The 22210-nt window shown below is 44.7% G+C and overlaps 1 protein-coding gene across 1 annotated transcript in view; it reads right to left on the reverse strand.

The window, feature by feature from the left end:
- The window catches only part of cog2 (component of oligomeric golgi complex 2), a 59544-nt gene that overhangs the window by 2219 nt on the left and 35115 nt on the right, over window positions 1–22210 (reverse strand). Inside the window, exons 11-17 of the mRNA XM_067984088.1 lie at window positions 21581–21642; window positions 21302–21453; window positions 5961–6164; window positions 5423–5495; window positions 4237–4379; window positions 2024–2163; window positions 491–671 (exon numbers count right to left, since the gene is read on the reverse strand). Of these exons, the coding sequence (XP_067840189.1) occupies window positions 491–671; window positions 2024–2163; window positions 4237–4379; window positions 5423–5495; window positions 5961–6164; window positions 21302–21453; window positions 21581–21642 (955 nt within the window). The remainder of the gene's footprint in view (window positions 1–490; window positions 672–2023; window positions 2164–4236; window positions 4380–5422; window positions 5496–5960; window positions 6165–21301; window positions 21454–21580; window positions 21643–22210) is intronic.

Below are 22210 nucleotides of genomic sequence, written 5' to 3' on the forward strand. Positions count from 1 at the left end.
GGAGTGTAGAACTCTCTCCCACGAAAAGCAGTAGATGCTAGCCTAATTATTAATTTTAAAACTGAAATCAATACATTTTTGCTAGCCAAGGACATCAAGGGATATGGAGCCAAGGTGGGTGGATGGAGTTAGGATACAGATCAGCCACGATCTCACTGAATGGCGGAACAGGCTCAAGGGGCTGAACGGCCTCCTCCTGTTCCTACGTAAGATTTTATGATTAGCCCATTCCAAAATGTTCCCTAATTTAATGCCATACTAATGGACTTAGAAATTTTCCCACGATCTAACTGGGCCGATGATTTCCTGACTTTTCTTTTTTTGAACAACATTCCCTTCTCCAATCCTTTGGCATAATTCCTGTTTCCAACGATTTTTAAAGAAAATTATGGTTAGTGCCTCTGTTATCTCCTCCCCAACCTTTTAGTCCAATCTTTTCTGGATTCCTTTCCTTTAGCTATTCATCCTGCATAAACCTTCGTCAACTTACTTGATTCCACAGGTATTCAACATCCAAAGCAAGTTGTAGCCTGATTTTGTTATCATCACTGATGCCGCTATTTGTTCCCGCGTTGCTTGCAGCTGCAGATTTCCGTGCTTGTTTCAGTCGCTTGAGACTCTCCTCCATCTTCTTAACCGAACTAAGAACATCTGAAACTGTTTCGTAATATCTGGAAAGAGGAAACATCTGCCTGAGTTGTTGAAGGCTGCGTGATGTCCCTTCGACCATTCATGATATTGGGAACCAGTGACCACTGTCCCTTCGATCAATTAGCCAATCGTGACGCATTGAGCACTGCCCACCAAAAGACTGGTTGTTTCTACTGGGGATGGGGGGAGCGATTAGCGTTGGGTATCAGCGAGACTTCCTACATCCCTATTTCAAGCCTGTGTATCTGCCTACTCACTGGGAGAAGCGCCATGGTGGGAATAATGAAAATCGGGGATGCACAAGTGGCCAGAATTGGAGGAGCGCAGAGATCTGGGAGGGTTGTAGGGCTGGAGGTTACAGAGATAGGGAGAGGCGAGGCAATGGAGGAATTTGAAAATGAGGATGAGAATTTTAAAATCGAGATGTTGCCAGACCGGGAGCCAATGTAGATCCGCGAGCACAGGGCTGATGGGTGAACGGGACTTGGTGCAAGTTAGGATGCAACCAGATAATCTGTTTTAGTGATGCTGGTTGAAGGATAAATATTGGCCAGGACACCAGGGAGAATTCCCCTGCTCTTACACAGCATTGTATCACATTTCTCAAGAAATATTTCAAATGACCTCACATGCAATGAATTACTGTCCAGTGCAGTGGCTGTTGTTGATATAGGAGAATGTGGCAGCTAGTTTGCACACAATAATTTTCCACAAACAAACAGCAATGGAACGAATGACCAGATAATCTGTTCCCGGTGGTGTTGGTTGAGGGAACAATTCTGGCCAGGATACCAGGAAAGCTTCCTGTTCCTTTTCAAGCAGTGCCATGAGATCTTTAACATCCATGAATAGCCAGAGCAGCATCTCCTGCAAAGGACTACATTTCTGGCAATGCAGGACTCCCTTAACACTGCACCTCGCAAGAATCAGAATGGTTACATAGGAACAGGAGGAGGCCATTCAGCCCCTCAAGCCTGTTCTGCCATTCAATGACATTACGGCTGATCCGTATCCTAACTCCATCCATCCGCCTTGGCTCCATATCCCTTGTCTAGCAAAAATCTATCGATCTCAGATTTAAAATTATTAATTGAGCTAGCACCAATGCTTTTTGTGGGAGTTTTCCACATTTCTACCACCCTTTGTGTGAAGAAATGTTTCCTAACTTCTCTCCTGAGTGGCCTGGCTCTGATTTTAAGGTTATGTCCCCTTGTCCTAGACTCCCCCACCAGCGGCAAAAGTTTCTCTCTATCTACCTTATCAATTCCTTTCAAAATCCTAAAAACCTCAATCAAATCAGCATTAAGGGATATTATAAAAGGAGAATAATTGTAACGAGGACTCTGTAGGAGATTACTCAGTGACTGCTTACCTTTCAGTGCTAATTCTAAGAGCACCTGACAACCACTCTTGTATCCTGTTTTCTTTCACAACACTGCTATATTCACTTTGAAGGTGGTACAGGGGTTTCAACGCATTTTCGACATACAAGGAAGCTTTGGTAGGGACCTCCTGACAAAAACAGTACAATAATGCAACTTAACATGGCTGTTCAATATTGGACGTTAAAAGTCCACAATGAACGGAGTGCAATTTTATCTCACTCCTTCCACTAAACCGCTGACCTCGGTCATGCCAATGTGAGGAGGTGTGGGTACAGGCCAGGCAGGTTCAGGTAAGGTGCACATACCAAGGTCCCACAAACAGCAATGTGATAATGGCCAGAAAATCTGTTTTTTTTTTTAAAAGTGATGTTGGTCGAGGGAGAACGCCCCTGCTCTTCTTCAAAATAGTGGCAGTGAGACCTTTCACCTCCACCTGAGGGGGCAGTCAGGGCCTCGGTTTAACGTCCTATCTGACAGACAGCACCCCCTCAGTACTCCCTCAGTACTGCACTGGTGTATCAGCCTAGATTTTATGCTCAAGTTTCTGGAGTGGGACTTGAACCCACGACCTTCCGACTCACAGGCGAGAGTGCTACCCATTGAGTCATGGCTAACACCTGAGCAATAGAACATAGGAACATAAATAGGCCATTTAGCCCCTCAAGCCTCTTCTGCCATTCAATGAGATCATGGCTGATCTGTGACCTAACTCCATATACCCACCTTAGCCCCATATCCCTTAATACCTTTGGTTAATAAAAATCTATCTATCTCAGATTTAAAATTAACAATTGAGCTAGCATCAACTGCCTTTGCAGAAGAGAGTTCCAAACTTCTACCACCTTTTGCGTGTAGAAGTGTTTCCTAGCTTCACTCCTGAAAGTCCTGGCTCTAATTTTTAGGCTGTGACTCCTAGTCCTAGACTCCCCAACCAGAGGAAATAGTTTCTCTCTACCCTATCAGTTCCCCTTAATATCTTGAAAATTTCCATCCAATCACCCCTTAATCTGCTGAATTCCAGGGAATACAGTTCCTAGTTTGTGTAATATCTCCTTGTAATTTAACCCTTGGAGTCCAGGTATCATTCTAGTAAATCTACGCTGCACTCCCTCCAAGGCCAATATATCAGGACCCTCAACTCTTTTAGAAAGTACCTGGACATGCGCCTAAAGTGCTGTAAGCTGCACGGCTACGGACTAGGTGCTGGAAGGTGGGATTAGAATGGGCACCTGTCTGTTTTTCGAGCCAGCGTGGACATGATGGGCCGAATGGCCAACTTCTGTGCTGTATCTTTTCTATGGTTCTATCCTTCCTAAGGTGCGGTGCCCAGAACTGAACACAATACTCCAGGTGTGGTCTAACCAGGGCTGCATGTTGTTGTAGCATAACTTCTACCCCCTTGTATTCTAGTCCTCTAGATATAAAGGCCAGTATTCCATTAACATTTTTGATTATTTTCTGTACCTGTCCGTGACATTTTAGCATAAACCGTAACGTCCCCAACACTGCCCATCGGTGCCTTGATCAACTTCCTCCATTCCGATGCAGATCCATGTCTCACTACTCTTTACTTTCCCTGACTGAACCAATTTAATCTTCGCTCCTGTTCGGTGCTTCAAGCCTTGTGGACCAATCTCCTGTGTAGCATGGTGTCAATAACTGCTGATAACGAAATACACAGCACCCACTGTCCCCTCAAAGAAGATTTGTCAGATATGATCTCTCTTCCATAAACGTGTATCGTCTCCCTCTTGTTAGTCTGAATTTCTCTAGGTGTTTCGTTATTCTTTCCTCCGGGTGCCCTCTAAAGTTTTAATTAATCAGGTTCTCTGGCCTGTAGTTTCCAGGATTGTCTTTATGTCCCTTTTTCTATAAGTTTGCATTACATTTGCCCATCTCCAATCCTCAGGCATTATCCCAACAAATCCCTAAAGATATCACCAAGATGTGCACAATTTCATTAACTTTGTCCTGAAGTACCCTTTTATGCAGTGATTATTCGGCACAATTTAATATAATTGTGATAACAGTTTGCTGCTATAGATCATAGAACGATACAGCACAGAAGGAGGCCATTCGGCCGATCGTGCTTGTGCCAGAATCGATCCTTGCTTTACAATATTCATTCGTTAATGTTTACTTTTCTACATACAATGATAAAAATAAAGAGGACAAGTTGAAACAATTATTAAACACTTGCCTTGTTAGTCCTCCGATAGAGCCTGGGTACTTCCAAAGCATTTTTAAGATAAATGAAACAGGCTTCACTCAGTTCCTCGATAATTCTGTCACTTAATGCAGGTAGACTGCTTACCATTGAAGTTTGAGAGTCTGTTAGTGCTTCTGTTGGGGGTTAAAAAAAAGCAAATGGAAATTACACATTAACAGCACAGTCAGGGGATAAAAAAAGATTAGCTAGGACTTGTTTTAAGATAATTAATTTTATTCTCGCTTTCCTCCACTCAATGATAGTGCTGTTTTACAATGTAGTGAAAATGGATGTGACACATCGTTTCTGTGAGTTAGCCAACAGGAGTGATGCATTTCCTTGTGCTTAGCACTTGAGGCGAGAGTGGAAGGTGTGGGGGACAGGGTTTAAGGAAGTGTTCGTTGCGGAAACATGGAGACTAGGATTGGTCTCCCCCCTTCAGGATGATCCCGGGATTGGCACAAAATCCAGGCTGACACCCCAGTGCAGTACAGAGGGAGTGTTGCACTGTCGGAGGTGCTGTGTTTCATTTGAGACGTTAAACCGAGGCCCCGTCTGCCTTCTCAGGCGGAGGTAAAAGATCCCATGGCATAATTGCGAAGAGCAGCAGGGGAGTTCTCCCCAGTCTCCTGGCCAATATTTATCCCTCAACCAACATTACTAAAAAGAGATTATCTGGTCATTATCACATTGTGGGACCTCGCTGTGCGCAAATTGGCTGCCGCGTTTTCTACATTACAACAGTGACTACACTTCAAAAGTACTGTAATTGGCTGTAAAGTGCTTTGAGTCATGAAAGGCGCTATATAAATCCAAGTTTTTTTTAATATAGTTAGAAGCACGGTTGAACTTCCCTTAACTTGGGACAACAAAAAAAATCTGAAATCTTATTATACAGGTACACTTCTATTTGTCACTCTCTCTTTCTGCTGTTTAGTTTAACTATCCAATAGCCAGAGGGGAACAGAGAAAGGGACAGGGACAGGGACAGGGACGGACTCTTGCATACAAAGACCTCCCAACAACCCCAGAAAGATCCTGAAAATCCCAGCAGCAAACTTTCCTCACTGGAGAATCTCCAACATACTATAGCACGGAGCTGCTTCAAACCATGAAAACAATTCACAATATCTCACAAAACACCCTCAAATGTTTGTTTTTAAAAACAGCATCTTACCTGAAATGAGAGAGATATTCTCAAACCCAATATGCTCTAGTCTTGGTTTAATTATTTCCAAAAGCTCTGGAAGCTGCAAAGGAGGAGGTGTAAGGATTAAGGAGAATATCTTTTTTTGTGTGCGCGCGCTAATTTTAATCCCTGTTTTTCCCCTGAAGGTACTGACTCTTGCTGGGATACAATCCCACAGTCCCGAGTGGCCCAGCAGTTACACCCTCTGTGACCATTCCTCATGTATCAATCCAGAGAGTTGCGATGTTATTTAACCATGGAAGGCATCACAAGCAAGTGCACATTCAGCAATGCAATCTGGCATGGGAACCATGGCTCATTTTTTCCCCTTCCTTGGCCAAGACCACGTACCTTTGTGGATAGAATGACAATGAGTGGCAGTTTTACCCTCCAGGCCACTGGAGTAGCTTTAATTGTACATCACCGATATATGAATACCTAATAATGTAAAGTTTAGTTTGTGCGATTCTGTCTTCCAAATCCTCCTCCTCCCCACCCCTCACCCCCCAAAAAAATGAACTCTAACCTGTTCCTGGACCTTGTCTAGATCAGCAACAACATACACCAGTTGGTTAACGGATAACGGAGGGACAGCTTTCACATCTGCAGCCAGCCCGTTTCCCTGTTCCTCGTTACTCCCATTTGGAGAGGACACCGTGTTGGTGCTGTTGGCAGGTGACGGTTTCATCCCCTGATGAGTCAGGTCCTTGTTTGGTGACACAGTTTTCAACTGTGGAAAGGAAAAAGGTAAGTGATCAAACACAGATCCAGCCACTGTTTTTGAATCAACACTATATGCACAGTTCAGTGCCATATTTTCATAGAATCATAGATCACAGAACGATACAGCACAGAAGGAGGCCATTCAGCCTGAGCCGGCTCTTTGAAAGATCTATCCAATTAGTCCCACTTCCCCCTCTCTTTCCCTATGTCTTTTCAAGTATTTATCTAATTCCCTTTTGAAAGTTATTATTGAATCTGTTTCCACCACCCTTTCAGGCAGTGCATTCCAGATCATCATAACTCGCTGCGTAAAAAAATTTGTCCTCATCTCCCCTCTTGGTTCTTTTGCTAATTACCTTAAATCTGTGTCCTCTGGTTACTGACTCTCCTGCCAATGGAAACTATTTCTCCTTATTTACTCAATCAAAACCCTTCATAATCTTGAGAACCTCTACTGAATCTCCCCGTAACCATCTCTGCTCCAAGGAGAACAGCCCCAGCTTCTCTAATCTCTCCACACAACTGAAGTCCCTCATCCCCAGTACCTTCTGTAAATCTCCTCTTAACCTTCTCTGTTCTAAGGAGATCAATCCCAGCTTCTGTTGTCTCTCTGCATAACTTAATAGATTACAGTTTCCTTTTACACCAACAATGGGAAACAATTCCCCCCAATACACCTTTCAGTTTTAATGCTTTAAGAATTAGCAACTTTCACCAGCCTGTACCTTTAAGGCTGCTGCTCGGGCACCTTATTTGGGGGGGGGGGGGTGAGGAGGAATAGCCTAAAGAGCCACATCCTGGGGTCAAATAGAGGCTAATTGCTTTGCTGAGGGATGTTTCTCTGGATTGGAAGCTACTTGCAAATCCTCAACTGTGGTCTTAGGAAATTACCAGCCTAACAAAGGTTAGAAGAAACCAGCAGGTTCTGACTGGCCTTTTCTGATTTACAAGATCGTTCAGTTGTATTGTTCTATGTGTATGATATCTGAACGAATCAGATGCAAGTGTGATACAAACTGCATGTGTGACAATGTACAACGTATTCACGATGATGCACAATGCGGAATGATGGATGCACGCTCGACACAAGACTTTTGTATTTTTATAAATTTGGGGGAAGCAGGGGTTAAGGGCCGAGATCTTGCTCTGTAGAGGAGAGAGGCTGAAAACTTGCTCTGTGTGGGGGGGGGGTGGGGGGAGTGATAAGGGCCTACATGCATTTATCAGGAAGCTAGATAAGTTCATGAGGGAGAAAGGAATAGATCGTGATAGGGTGAGGTGAAGTAGAGTGGGAGGGACATAAACACCAGACCAGTTGGGCCAAATAGCCTCTTTCTATGCAATAGATTCTATGTATGCACATCTTGCTCAGTTGGCTGCAAGGGGCGGGGGAGGGGGGGGGAAAGAGGGCGAGGGCCAATATCATAGGAACTTATGAATATAGGAACAGGAGGAGGACATTCAGCCCCTCATGCCTGTACTGCCATTCAATGAAATCATGGCTGATCTGCATCCTAACTCCATCCACCCACCTTGGCTCCATATCCCTTAATACCTTTGGCTAGCAAAAATCTTTCGATCTCACATTTAAAATTATTAATTGAGCTCGCATCTACTGCTTTTTGTGGGAGAGAGTTCCACACTTCTACCACCCTTTGCGTGAAGAAGTGTTTCCTAACTTCTCTCCTGAATGGCCTGGCTCCGATTTTAAGATTATGTCCCCCTGTCCTAGACTCCCCCACCAGCGAAAAAAGTTTCTCTCTATCTACCTTATCAATTCCTTTCAAAATCCTAAAAACCTCAAATCAACTCTTAACCTTCTATATTCGAGGGAATACAAGCCCAGTTTATGTGATCTCTCCTCATAATCTAACTCTTGGAGCCCTGGTAACATTCTGATGAAACCTGCTCCAAATTGGTGTTGAGGGCTGGAAACCTGAGCAGTGTGGTGCTGGGTGGAGACTGATCTTAGTGTGTGTGTGGCAGTGGGGGGGGGGGAGAAAGAGAGTTGATTGGCTTAAGATATGCTCTGGGGTGGGGGTGGGGGGCTGATAATGGACCTGAATCCTGTTCATGGTGGGGAGTGAGGGCTGAGGTCTTATTCTTTGAGGGGTGGGGGTTTAATGGCAATTTTCTTGTTCAGTGGGGGAGGGTGAAGATGTGTTCTTTTGTGTCTGCCACTTAATGTGTGAGACGTACATGCAAGAGTCAGGTGCAGTCTGAAGGTTGTAGAAACTGTAAGTAGTGGTGAAGTGTATGACACTTGTGGTATTGAGTGTATGACAGTGACGTGCTGAGTCAGTGAGACTGACAGGACCCCACATGGCTGAAAATTATGGTGAATAATTGGGTTGCAAACGTCTCTGTGAAAGGGTGGAGAGTTGGATAGGGTTCAGTGCCCATGTGAGAGGGCGGGAATTGGATGGGATACAGTGTCTGTGTGAAAGAGTGGGGATTTAGATGGGGTACAGTGTCTGTGAAAGGGATGGGGTAAAGTGTGTTAATGTGAGTGATCCTAGTGTGTTACTGTGAGGTATGTGCGATCCTATAGAGTGTTACTGTGGGCGCTGTGCGTGATCCTACAGTGTGTTACCGTGAGAGATGTGTGATCCTATAGTGTGTTACTGTGAGAGGTGTGCGTGATCCTATAGTGTGTTACCATGAGAGGTGTGCGTGATCCTACAGTGTGTTACCGTGAGAGGTGTGTGATCCTATAGTGTGTTACCGTGAGAGGTGTGCATGATCCTATAGTGTGTTACCATGAGAGGTGTGCGATCCGATAGTGTGTTACCGTGAGAGGTGTGCATGATCCTATAGTGTGTTACCATGAGAGGTGTGTGATCCTATAGTGTGTTACCGTGAGAGGTGTGTGATCCTATAGTGTGTTACTGTGAGAGGTGTGTGATCCTATAGTGTGTTACTGTGAGAGGTGCGTGATCCTATAGTGTGTTACTGTGAGAGGTGTGCCTGATCCTATAGTGTGTTACTGTGAGAGGTGTGCCTGATCCTATAGTGTGTTACTGTGAGAGGTGTGCGTGATCCTATAGTGTGTTACTGTGAGAGGTGTGTGATCCTATAGTGTGTTACCGTGAGAGGTGTGCATGATCCTATAGTGTGTTACCATGAGAGGTGTGCGATCCTATAGTGTGTTACCGTGAGAGGTGCGTGATCCTATAGTGTGTTACTGTGAGAGGTGTGTGATCCTATAGTGTGTTACTGTGAGAGGTGTGTGATCCTATAATGTGTTACTGTGAGAGGTGTGTGATCCTATAGTGTGTTACTGTGAGAGGTGTGTGATCCTATAATGTGTTACTGTGAGAGGTGTGCCTGATCCTATAGTGTGTTACTGTGAGAGGTGTGTGATCCTATAATGTGTTACTGTGAGAGGTGTGCCTGATCCTATAATGTCTTACTGTGAGAGGTGTGTGATCCTATAGTGTGTTACTGTGAGAGGTGTGCCTGATCCTATAGTGTGTTACTGTGAGAGGTGCGTGATCCTATAGTGTGTTACTGTGAAAGGTGTGCCTGATCCTATAGTGTGTTACTGTGAGAGGTGTGCCTGATCCTATAGTGCGTTACTGTGAGAGGTGCGTGATCCTATAATGTGTTACTGTGAGAGGTGCGTGATCCTATAGTGTGTTACTGTGAGAGATGCGTGATCCTATAGTGCGTTACTGTGAGAGGTGCGTGATCCTATAGTGTGTTACTGTGAGAGATGCGTGATCCTATAGTGCGTTACTGTGAGAGGTGCGTGATCCTATAGTGCGTTACTGTGAGAGGTGTGTGATCCTATAGTGTGTTACTGTGAGAGGTGCGTGATCCTATAGTGTGTTACCGTGAGAGGTGCGTGATCCTATAGTGCGTTACTGTGAGAGGTGTGCCTGATCCTATAGTGCGTTACTGTGAGAGGTGTGTGATCCGATAGTGTGTTACTGTGAGAGGTGTGCCTGATCCTATAGTGTGTTACCGTGAGAGGTGCGTGATCCGATAGTGTGTTACTGTGAGAGGTGTGCCTGATCCTATAGTGCGTTACCGTGAGAGGTGTGTGATCCGATAGTGTGTTACTGTGAGAGGTGTGCCTGATCCTATAGTGTGTTACCGTGAGAGGTGCGTGATCCGATAGTGTGTTACTGTGAGAGGTGTGCCTGATCCTATAGTGTGTTACCGTGAGAGGTGCGTGATCCTATAATGTGTTACTGTGAGAGGTGTGCCTGATCCTATAGTGCGTTACTGTGAGAGGTGTGTGATCCGATAGTGTGTTACTGTGAGAGGTGTGCCTGATCCTATAGTGCGTTACTGTGAGAGGTGTGTGATCCGATAGTGTGTTACTGTGAGAGGTGTGCCTGATCCTATAGTGTGTTACTGTGAGAGGTGTGTGATCCGATAGTGTGTTACTGTGAGAGGTGTGCCTGATCCTATAGTGTGTTACTGTGAGAGGTGTGCCTGATCCTATAGTGTGTTACTGTGAGAGGTGTGCCTGATCCTATAGTGTGTTATTGTGAGAGGTGTGTGATCCGATAGTGTGTTACTGTGAGAGGTGTGCCTGATCCTATAGTGCGTTACTGTGAGAGGTGTGCGATCCTATAGTGTGTTACTGTGAGAGGTGTGCCTGATCCGATAGTGTGTTACTGTGAGAGGTGTGCCTGATCCTATAGTGTGTTATTGTGAGAGGTGTGTGATCCTATAGTGTGTTACTGTGAGAGGTGTGTGATCCTATAGTGTGTTACTGTGAGAGGTGTGCCTGATCCGATAGTGTGTTATTGTGAGAGGTGTGTGATCCGATAGTGTGTTACTGTGAGAGGTGTGCCTGATCCTATAGTGCGTTACTGAGAGGTGTGTGATCCTATAGTGTGTTACTGTGAGAGGTGTGCCTGATCCTATAGTGTGTTACTGTGAGAGGTGTGCCTGATCCTATAGTGTGTTACTGTGAGAGGTGTGCCTGATCCTATAGTGTGTTACTGTGAGAGGTGTGTGATCCTATAGTGTGTTACTGTGAGAGGTGTGTGATCCTATAGTGTGTTACTGTGAGAGGTGTGCCTGATCCTATAGTGTGTTACTGTGAGAGGTGTGCCTGATCCTATAGTGTGTTACTGTGAGAGGTGTGCCTGATCCTATAGTGTGTTACTGTGAGAGGTGCGTGATCCTATAATGTGTTACTGTGAGAGGTGTGCCTGATCCAATAGTGTGTTACTGTGAGAGGTGCGTGATTCTATAGTGTGTTACTGTGAGAGGTGTGCCTGATCCTATAGTGTGTTACTGTGAGAGGTGTGCCTGATCCTATAGTGTGTTACTGTGAGAGGTGTGCCTGATCCTATAGTGTGTTACTGTGAGAGGTGTGCCTGATCCTATAGTGTGTTACTGTGAGAGGTGTGCCTGATCCTATAGTGTGTTACTGTGAGAGGTGTGCGATCCTATAGTGTGTTACTGTGAGAGGTGTGTGATCCTATAGTGTGTTACTGTGAGAGGTGTGCCTGATCCTATAGTGTGTTACTGTGAGAGGTGTGCCTGATCCTATAGTGTGTTACTGTGAGAGGTGCGTGATCCTATAATGTGTTACTGTGAGAGGTGTGCCTGATCCTATAGTGTGTTACTGTGAGAGGTGTGCCTGATCCTATAGTGTGTTACTGTGAGAGGTGTGCCTGATCCTATAGTGTGTTACTGTGAGAGGTGTGTGATCCTATAGTGTGTTACCGTGAGAGGTGCGTGATCCTATAGTGTGTTACCGTGAGAGGTGCGTGATCCAATAGTTTGTTACTGTGAGAGGTGTGTGATCCTATAGTGTGTTACTGTGAGAGGTGTGTGATCCTATAGTGTGTTACTGTGAGAGGTGTGCCTGATCCTATAGTGTGTTACTGTGAGAGGTGTGTGATCCTATAGTGTGTTACTGTGAGAGGTGTGCCTGATCCTATAGTGCGTTACTGTGAGAGGTGTGCCTGATCCTATAGTGTGTTACTGTGAGAGGTGTGCCTGATCCTATAGTGTGTTACTGTGAGAGGTGTGCCTGATCCTATAGTGTGTTACTGTGAGAGGTGCGTGATCCTATCGTGTGTTACTGTGAGAGGTGTGCCTGATCCTATAGTGTGTTACTGTGAGAGGTGTGCCTGATCCTATAGTGTGTTACTGTGAGAGGTGTGCCTGATCCTATAGTGTGTTACTGTGAGAGGTGTGTGATCCTATAGTGTGTTACTGTGAGAGGTGTGCCTGATCCTATAGTGCGTTACTGTGAGAGGTGTGCCTGATCCTATAGTGTGTTACTGTGAGAGGTGTGCCTGATCCTATAGTGTGTTACTGTGAGAGGTGTGTGATCCTATAGTGTGTTACTGTGAGAGGTGTGCCTGATCCTATAGTGCGTTACTGTGAGAGGTGTGCCTGATCCTATAGTGTGTTACTGTGAGAGGTGTGCCTGATCCTATAGTGTGTTACTGTGAGAGGTGTGTGATCCTATAGTGTGTTACTGTGAGAGGTGTGCCTGATCCTATAGTGTGTTACTGTGAGAGGTGTGCCTGATCCTATAGTGTGTTACTGTGAGAGGTGTGCCTGATCCTATAGTGTGTTACTGTGAGAGGTGCGTGATCCTATCGTGTGTTACTGTGAGAGGTGTGCCTGATCCTATAGTGTGTTACTGTGAGAGGTGTGCCTGATCCTATAGTGTGTTACTGTGAGAGGTGTGCCTGATCCTATAGTGTGTTATTGTGAGAGGTGTGTGATCCTATAGTGTGTTACTGTGAGAGGTGCGTGATCCTATCGTGTGTTACTGTGAGAGGTGTGCCTGATCCTATAGTGTGTTACTGTGAGAGGTGTGCCTGATCCTATAGTGTGTTACTGTGAGAGGTGTGCCTGATCCTATAGTGTGTTACTGTGAGAGGTGTGCCTGATCCTATAGTGTGTTACTGTGAGAGGTGTGCGTGATCCTATCGTGTGTTACCGTGAGAGGTGTGTAATCCTATAGTGTGTTACTGTGGGAGATGTGCCTGATCCTATCGTGTGTTACTGTGCTGTGGTCGTGTTTGTTTTGGGTGGAGGTTGGGGTCCTGCTGTGTTCAGGTGTGGAACTCCTGTGTACAAATATTAGTCCGTAAACACAAGCTGTGCCCAGTGACTGAGGCTGAGCTTGGTACGTGGCTGTTTGCCAGGGCAAGTGTTTGCTTTACGAGTAAGGACGTAGACTGTGAAAAGAAAATACACGTTAGAGATAAATGTCCTGACAAATCTTTTGTTACTCCTTTGTTTAGTTACAATGTGATATGAAGATGTACTTTGAGTCTGCAGCTTTTGATTTAATCATTTTCCTCAGTGTAGTTAGTAAATTAAGGAACTAGCGATGTGACTGCGTACAGTTCCCAATGCTGTGAGAGATGGAGTGTTCTGACTTGCCGTTTTATAGTCCCACCCAATTTTGTGAGAGAGAGAGAGAGAGAGAGAGAGAGAGAGAGAGATAGATATGTATGCAGTATGATTATTGATTGTCCCTTCACCCAAAGGTGCAATGACGTTATCAGGTAGTGTGCAGCACTGGGTCAGATGTTTAAGCTGGTGCAGCATATCCCCATGTTTAGTGCCACAGGAAGTTCAATCTTCGGCTCACCTATAAGTCTGCTCACATGTTTGTCAATAGATGACTGCTGCGTTGGTCAGCATGGCCAACATATTCTTTTTTTTATTATTATTATTATTCGTTTATGGGATGTGGGCGTTGCTGGCAGGGCCAGCATTTATTACCCATCCCTAATTGCCCTCGAGAAGGTGGTGGTGAGCCGCCTTCTTGAACCGCTGCAGTCCGTGTGGTGATGGTTCTCCCACAGTGCTGTTAGGAAGGGAGTTCCAGGATTTTGACCCAGCGACAATGAAGGAACGGTGATATATTTCCAAGTCAGGATGGTGTGTGACTTGGAGGGGAATGTGCAGGTGGTGTTGTTCCCATGTACCTGCTGCTCTTGTCCTTCTAGGTGGTAGAGGTCGCGGGTTTGGGAGGTGCCGAAGAACCCTTCGTGAGTTGCTGCAGTGCATCCTGTGGATGGTACACACTGCAGCCACAGTGCGCCGATGGTGAAGGGAGTGAATGTTTAGGGTGGTGGATGGGGTGCCAATCAAGTGGGCTGCTTTGTCCTGGATGGCGTCGAGCTTCTTGAGTGTTGTTGGAGCTGCACTCATCCACGCAAGTGGAAAGTATTCCATTACACTCCTGACTTGTGCCTTGTATATGGTGGAAAGGCTTTGGCGAGTCAGGAGGTGAGTCACTCGCCGCAGAATACACAGCCTCTGACCTGCTCTTGTAGCCACAGTATTTATGTGGCTGGTCCAGTTAAGTTTCTGGTCAATGGTGATCCCCAGGATGTTGATAGTGGGGGATTCGGCAATGGTAATGCCATTGAATGTCATGGGGAGGTGGTTAGACTCTCTCTTGTTGGGGATGGTCATTGCCTGTCACTTGTCTCACGCGAATGTTACTTGCCACTTATCAGCCCAAGCCTGGATGTCGTCCAGGTCTTGCTGAATGTGGGCACGGACTGCTTTATTATCTGAGGTGTTGAGAATGGAACTGAACACTGTGCAATCATCAGCGAACATCCCCATTTCTGACCTTATGATGGAGGGAAGGTCATTGGTGAAGCAGCTGAAGATGGTTGGGCCAAGGACACTGCCCTGAGGAACTCCTGCAGCAATGTCCTGGGGCTGAGATGATTGGCCTCCAACAACCACTACCATCTTCCTTTGTGTTCGGTATGACTCCAGCCACTGGAGAGTTTTCCCCCTGATTCCCATTGACTTTTGACTTTTCCACTGGATAGTAACAAAAGACTTAACCTATAAATCTGCTCACATCCTGTGGACAGCGCAGGGAAGGCGGAGTTAATTAGAAAAAAAAAATCACACTCGTTTGAGTTTTGTGGTCTTTAGGTAAATCATTAAGTCTTTCTTAAAAATTGTTGTTTGGTATTAATGAGGGTGATTAGGAGCTCAAAGGCCAATTTAACACTTTGCGTTGGTTTTGATAAAATGCCAGAGGTGACTGACCAAAATAACGTAGACTGGGGATTAGGCATTAACCCACCAGCAGTTTGCCCAGGGAGTTAACATAACTCTGTAATTCGATATCACTGAAGTTTTTCAATTCACTCTGTTAATGTAACAAAGAAAGTTCTGCTATTTCGGTTGTTAGAAGCCAGGAGCTTTGTAAAAGTTGCCCGACTTGCTTGGATACCAATTTTTTCCTAACTCGCCTGAACCCTGCGGTTCTCAAATGAAGATAAACAAATGAAGACCGAGTGAGGTTTATTGGGAAGCAGGCAACGCACAGCACGTTTTAAAAAAGGGGGGCCTAGGGACGGGCCAGCGAGCCCAGCATCTGTCGAGAGTGAAGTGTTCAGAGGCAGAGGGGATAATGGAACGCCTAGATGAGTACGGGATGGTATTTGGGAGTCAGCGTGGATTTAGGGAAGAACAGTCTTGCCCAACAAATTTACTGGAGTTCTGGAGGAAATGACAGATCTTGTTGACAATGCACGCAATATGTTTAGATTTCAGTGAGGCTTTTGATACATTGCCACCCCAAGGCAGGAAGTCATGGGATAGGTGGCAAGCTTCTAAGGTGGGCTCAAATTTGGCTAAACCAGAGAAAGCAATGGGTGGTCATGAATGCAGCTGTGTTGACTTGGAAAGGAGTCACTAGCAGGGCAGTGCTGGGGTCTTTGCTGTTTACAGAAATGAGCTGGACCTAGCGACAGAAACAAAGCTGTTTAAATTTGCAGGTGACACAAATTGGGGGTGGGGTGGGGTGGGGGGAGATCAAACTATAGGGAACAGGCAAACCAACAGAAAGGGGTCTGGATAGATTGGGAAGGTGGCGGGGGCTGAGCTGATGAGTGACGAATGGCATTTAATACGTACAAATGAAAGGGACTGAGACTAGTGAAGGGAAATAAACAGTGGGAAGATACACTAAATGGCTCTAGGCTACAGGACACAACACAGGAGAGGGATCCTTAGTGAGTATCTCACTGAAACAAACAGCCCAGCGTGGTGCAGCATTAAGGGAAGCTATCGGAATCTTGGGATGTACAGCCAGAGAAATAGATCCCAGCAAGTGATAATGACTCTATACAAGGCACTGGTACGGCCACGCCTGGAGAACTGTGTACAATTCTGGTCACTGTGCCACAGCAAGTATATCCAGGCATTGGGGGCAGTGCAGAAAAGGGCGACCAAACATAAAGCAGCTGAGTGATGAGACATCGGAGAGCCTAGGATTGTTGATTCTGGAGAAGTGAAGGCTCAAGGGAGAGATGTGAAAGGACGAGACTTGATGGGCCAAGGCAGCAACTCGCCCAGGCTTCTTCAACAGCACCTCCCAAACCCATCACTTCCACCAACCAGAAGGACAAGGGCATCAGGTGTGTGGGAACACCACCACCTCCAGGTTCCCCTCTGAGTCACACACACTATCCCAACTTGGACATATATCGGCTGTTCCTTCATAGTTGCCAGGTCAAAATCGTGGAACTCCCGACCTGACTGCACTGTGGGAGCACCTTCACCACACAGACTGCAGCAGTTCAAGGCGGCGGCTCATCACTACCTTCTTAAGGGGCAACTAGGGGACGGGCAATAAATCCCGGCCTTGCCAGCGATGGCCCTATCCCTAGAATGAATAATAATTTTTAAAATGGCTTCTCTCATTCCAGGCTCACTCCAGTCTAGAAGATATCTTCTGATAGCCCCAGAACCTGCATTTCTGAAGTCTTGCATGGCTATATGATTCCACTTGGCCTAACGGCACAACAAAAACCTAATTTGTCTAGGTTACTAATCGTTTCTGGCAGAGTGTTGATACTAAATCTAATGTAACATTTAACTCAAGAACCTCTTTGTTGCTCGTAATTTCCCTCTAGTTGCCCCTTGTCCATCTACCTTTGCCCGAGGTATCAATATCCTCCACAATGAAGAAAGCTGGGGATGAGAAAAGGCCATTTGGCCAATCAAGCCTGCTCCATCCCCAGTCCATGCATGACCCACTCATTCATGGGCTCTCTTTTTCCCCACCCCTGTCACACAGAGTCTCCGTACTCTCTTCCTAATTCCAATATAAATGAACAAGAGCCATTCCTATCACTAGAACCCTCAATCCTCTTACTCAACAGTTAATGATTCAGGTCCTTTTCAAAAGTACTGACTGACCCAGAATTAGCTCCTTTTCCCTGGCAGTCTCCTCACCATTTCCATTTTCCTGCGGGGGGGAACAAATTCTTCTGATCTGTAATCTTACTCGAGGTCCAAGAATTTTCTGATTATGTTCTGGGCTCACTGTCCCTGCTAAACAACAGCGCGCGCACTCACCCATATTCTACTTGAACTCATTTTGGGCCACAGCTTTTATTAGCTGCATCTAACTCTTATCTCTCACTCTTAAAAGTTCCTTGAATGCACAGGGAAACATTTAATCATATCCTTCAAAACCATCTGACCTAAAGTTTAAATGTTTGGGGAGGAGGTAGTCCTGAGTGGGGTGTGGGGAAAGGACGGCCACCCCCCGCGCGAGGAAGGGACAGTCCTGTGCAGATCGCAGGAATGCCAAGCGGTGGGCCATGATAGGAGACACCTTCTTTTGTGGGACTTTTCTGTGTTTGGATTTATAGCCACAATATGTGGAGGAAATAGGTGCACTCAGTTATTGGCCTCAAATAAAGTGGGTCGGGAATTTTCCCTTCCACATAGAATCTAGGGTTGAGAAATGGCACCATCTGTTGGTGGGTGGGTGGGTGTAATGACAATAAGATGCTGCCCCGTGTGTTTCCTTGTTAAAATTTCGCTGTGACTAGTGCCAGGGATTGAGAACTTCGTCTTTCAAAGACACGCATGCGCGGGACGGTGATCTTGCCGCGCATGCACATTGTAGGTCACCAACTGCGCTTGCTGCCGTTCACTAAAAGCCTGTTCTTTGACCTTCCTTCTGCTAACGACATACTTGCAAAACCTTTCTAGGTCTCTTTTGCTGCCTTTGAGATTTGCGCCTCTATTTCTCTCTCACTTTTTCCTAACACTTTCATTAGCTCCTCAGTTGCCTTTTGTATGAAAGCCCTGACTTTTTGTTTTGAAGTACAATCCCCATCACTTATAGTGGGCAAGTTAGCGTTAAAGCGATATGCCCACTATAAGCAGTGGACGGGACACCGCAAAGTGTCGAATAAACACAGTGCCAGTTTGGCTTCTAGCTCTACCTTGTTCATGTAGGAGTTATTGACATCCCCAAGAGGAGAAGGACAGAGCACTTTGAGAAGACAAGGCAATCCTGCAGCCTGAGCGATGGCCAGTAAATAAATGTAATCCCATCACTCAGCCACTGTTCCATCACACTTCCCCATACAAACAGAGGCACTGCAACTCTGAAGCACTCAGCTCCTCAGGTGGATAGTTCACAGTTCAAACTGAATGCCATTTAATAAACACTTCAATGTGCCTGAAATTAGTGCTTTTCAAACGGTAAATAGAGAGGATTAAGTTAATATGGTAAGCTTATTGAATTGCCCAAAATAGTTGGCGTGCTTATTACATTATAACTAGTGCCTTTGTAATTGACTCCTATGGTCATGGTAAGCCATTTGCCTGATATAGGTGGCTGCCTGTGATAAGTGTGGACGCTGAGAGTGGTGGGGATTGTATATTCTTTAAAAAAGCTCCAAAAAAAGATTATTTCAAAACAAGTCAGGATGGTGGGGGAGGTGATCAAGATTTAAATTAGTTAAAAAAAAGCAAGCCTCACATTTATACAGCACCGTATCACAACTCAGAAATATCTCAAAGCATTTCACACAAATGACCCGTTATGTGGCTAATAGAAAATTTAAAACAGAAATTACAAAGAATTTTTTTTTAAACTGAGTGTTTAACATTTGGAATAACCTGGCAGGCAAGGTACCAGAGACAAAGATTTTAAGAGCATTTGAAATCCAAGTGGATGCTGGTGTAAGCTTTTGACTCGAGATTTTTGGCCTCCGTGTTTCAGATTACTCTTATGGGTCAGCCCCAGCTCCCTATGTCCCCAAGAGTGTTTTTACTTGCTGTGATATCCAGGTAAAGTTCGCTGTGCCTGGATAATAAACAGAGGACCTTTTATTTTAAGATTCCTTCAGCTATTGGTCCTTGTGCCTCGATGGGATCTTCCTCATCCTCAAAAGGCGGCAGAATAACACTACACTAAACCTTGTTTAACTGCCAAACAAATTTATTGAACAGTAATAGAATGAGGTATAGCATTTCTACCATATTAAAACTTTTGGGTATGCGCATATTTCCTTTCTACAAACTTTAATTCCCGTTGTCACGATTTTTGGTCACACTTTTTATGTCAACATTTAACATTGAAAATGCCTAAGTAATCAGTTATAACGGGAATTTCCTATATAAACCGGTTCTGGTGCATCATTGGCAGCGGTGCCTTCAGCTCTGGAATTCTCTCCTTAAACCTCTTCGCCTTTCTCTCTCCTCCTTTAAGATGCTCCTAAAAACCTACCACTTTGACCATCACCTGACCCAATATCTCCTTATGTGGCTCGATGTCAAATTTTGTTTGATTAGGCTGCTGTGAAGCGCCTAGGGGCGTTATGCTATGTTAAAGGCGCAAATTGTTATTGTTTGTAATGCTGTGATTGTGGGCTGTGGCCACTAGGTGACACTCTAGCCCCACTGTATCCTCTGACAAACTGATCTTATAGTAACGTACATTTGCAGTAGCGTTAATCTTTACAAGTTCGCTATCTAATGGAAAGTTTTTTAAAAATCTTGTGCTAAAACTAAGACTTTAATTGTTCTTTTTTTTAAAAAAAAAAGTGTTTTTAATCTCCTTCTTTACCAACTACAGAAGTTTTCTGGTTATTCTCTTCAGAAGTTCAAGATCAGACTCCTTTTAAAGTGCTGTGGGATGTTTTATTTCGTTAAAGGTGCTATATAAATGCAAGTTTCTGCTGTTGCTGTAAAGAACCCCCAAAACAGCCACCAGAGCTTCACGAATTTAAATAACTGTCTGTTCAATTCAAAAAGCTGTCAGATATATGTCTCAATAAATGACAAAGCATGCTTATATTTGATCTGAGTGGCTTGGCTCCTCCCTCAATCAAACAACCCAATAAAGAACTGAACCAAACATCATAGCAATGTATTGAGTTAAAGTGGGATAAGTTTCTGTGAGTGAAACTGTTTTTTTAATTCCATAAGTACTGCGATAGAATTAAAGAAGCCAATAACGTGCTAAATAATGATCAAAACTTTTTTTTTGGCACAGCTAGGTTTGGAGGATTGGGCACTAGAGGGGAAAACTTGGGCTGAATGACTTTTCTCATTGTTGAGAACAGGAGGAGGCCATTCAGCCCCTCGAGCCTATTCTGCCATTCAATTAGATCATGGCCGATCTGTATCTGAACTCAATCTACCCACCTTGGTTCCATAATCCTTAATACAAAAATCTATCACTCTCAGCTTTGAAATTTTCAATTGACCCCCAGCCTCAACAGCTTTTTGGGGGAAAGAGTGTTCCAGATTTCTACTACCCTTTGTGTGAAGAAGTGTTGACAGTTCTTACAAAAGGGACATAAATTTGACTACAAAACTGAAGGTTTGATGTCTGTGTAGAATCTCAATAATTAACTGCAATCATTTCATTTCAACAAGGTGTCTATTAATCGGCAGAATATTAAAATGTTTGTCAGTAGGTTAGTAGTAATTTAGGCTTATACTAATGATGTGGCAGACCCCCTGCGACACCAGTATTACATTCAGCACACAACTAATCCTACTCAATCTGGCTCAAAGTTTAAACCGGTCAACACTGACCACTGGCATTGCGAGCAGCTAGAAAAATCTCATGAAGCAAAAAGCTCCCGACAGGGGAGGGGGGATGAGGAGAATTTGTTTTACGCAGTGAGTTATGATGATCTGGAATACGCTGCCTGAAAGCAGATTTAATAGCAACTTCTAAAAGGGAATTGGATATATACTTAAAAGGAAACATTTGCAGGTCTATGAGGAAAGAGTGGGAATAATTGGGTAGCTCTTTCAAAGAACATGACGGGCCGAATGGCCTCGTTCTGTGCTGTATTATTCGAAATGTTTTCTATCCTGGCAGTTTAAGGAAGCAGAGAAAAAGTCACTCACCTCTTCTACCCACTTAGTGTAACGCGCTAGTAACTGCAGAGTCAACTTCCAGAAGCGGTGAGCCAGTGGAGGGAGGTAGATGTGATCGGACCAGCACTTCATAAGGTTCTGCCAGAGAACGTGGGTAACCAGAAGCCTGAACTCACTTCCATCTACATCAAACAGATCGAGAGTTAGCCACGTCAAGCCACACTGTTGAACTGGCTTCGTTACGTTTACAAGAGGCTGCTTCTGTCTGCTCTTCCAAATACTACGTTTCTATTGGTACAAAGTTCCTACCTGGTGCTTCCTTCAAACCTTCAGACATAGATAACTCCAAATGTCCAGCAATTTCCTTGAATCTGTCAAAGGGTGAGGTAAAATACAAAATGTACAAACTATTAAACATGCGCTTTGTTGGGTTTTCTTTGTGTTTCGTAATGCAAAATGATTTGGTACCATTTCAAAGACCCCCTTTTTTTTTTAATTGGTAGCTTTTGCTGACTGCTCATTGTTAAGTGGTTTCCATTTTTAAAAAATATTGTGTTCATCAGCTTGCTGCTGTCCCACTGACTAATTCCCCAACCACCTACATCCACGGCTCTTCGAATGAAATGTTAAACCGAAGCCCTGTCTGCTCTCTCAAGTGGACGTAAAAAATCCCACGGCCACTATTTCGAAGAAGAGCAGGGGAGTTCTCCCCAGTGTTCTGGGCAATATTTATCCCTCAACCAACATCACCAAAAACCGATTATCTGGTCATTTACCTCACTGCTGTTTGTGGGAGCTTGCTGCGTGCAAATTGGCTGCTGTGTTTCATGCAACAGTGCCTACACTTAAAAAAAAAGTACTTCATAGGCTATAAAGCGCTTTGGGACGTCCCGAGGTCATGAAAGGTGCTGTATAAATGCTAGTCTTTCTTTTTCTGAT

Source organism: Heptranchias perlo, chromosome 5, assembly GCF_035084215.1.
Source record: "Heptranchias perlo isolate sHepPer1 chromosome 5, sHepPer1.hap1, whole genome shotgun sequence".
Classification (NCBI taxonomy): domain Eukaryota; kingdom Metazoa; phylum Chordata; class Chondrichthyes; order Hexanchiformes; family Hexanchidae; genus Heptranchias; species Heptranchias perlo.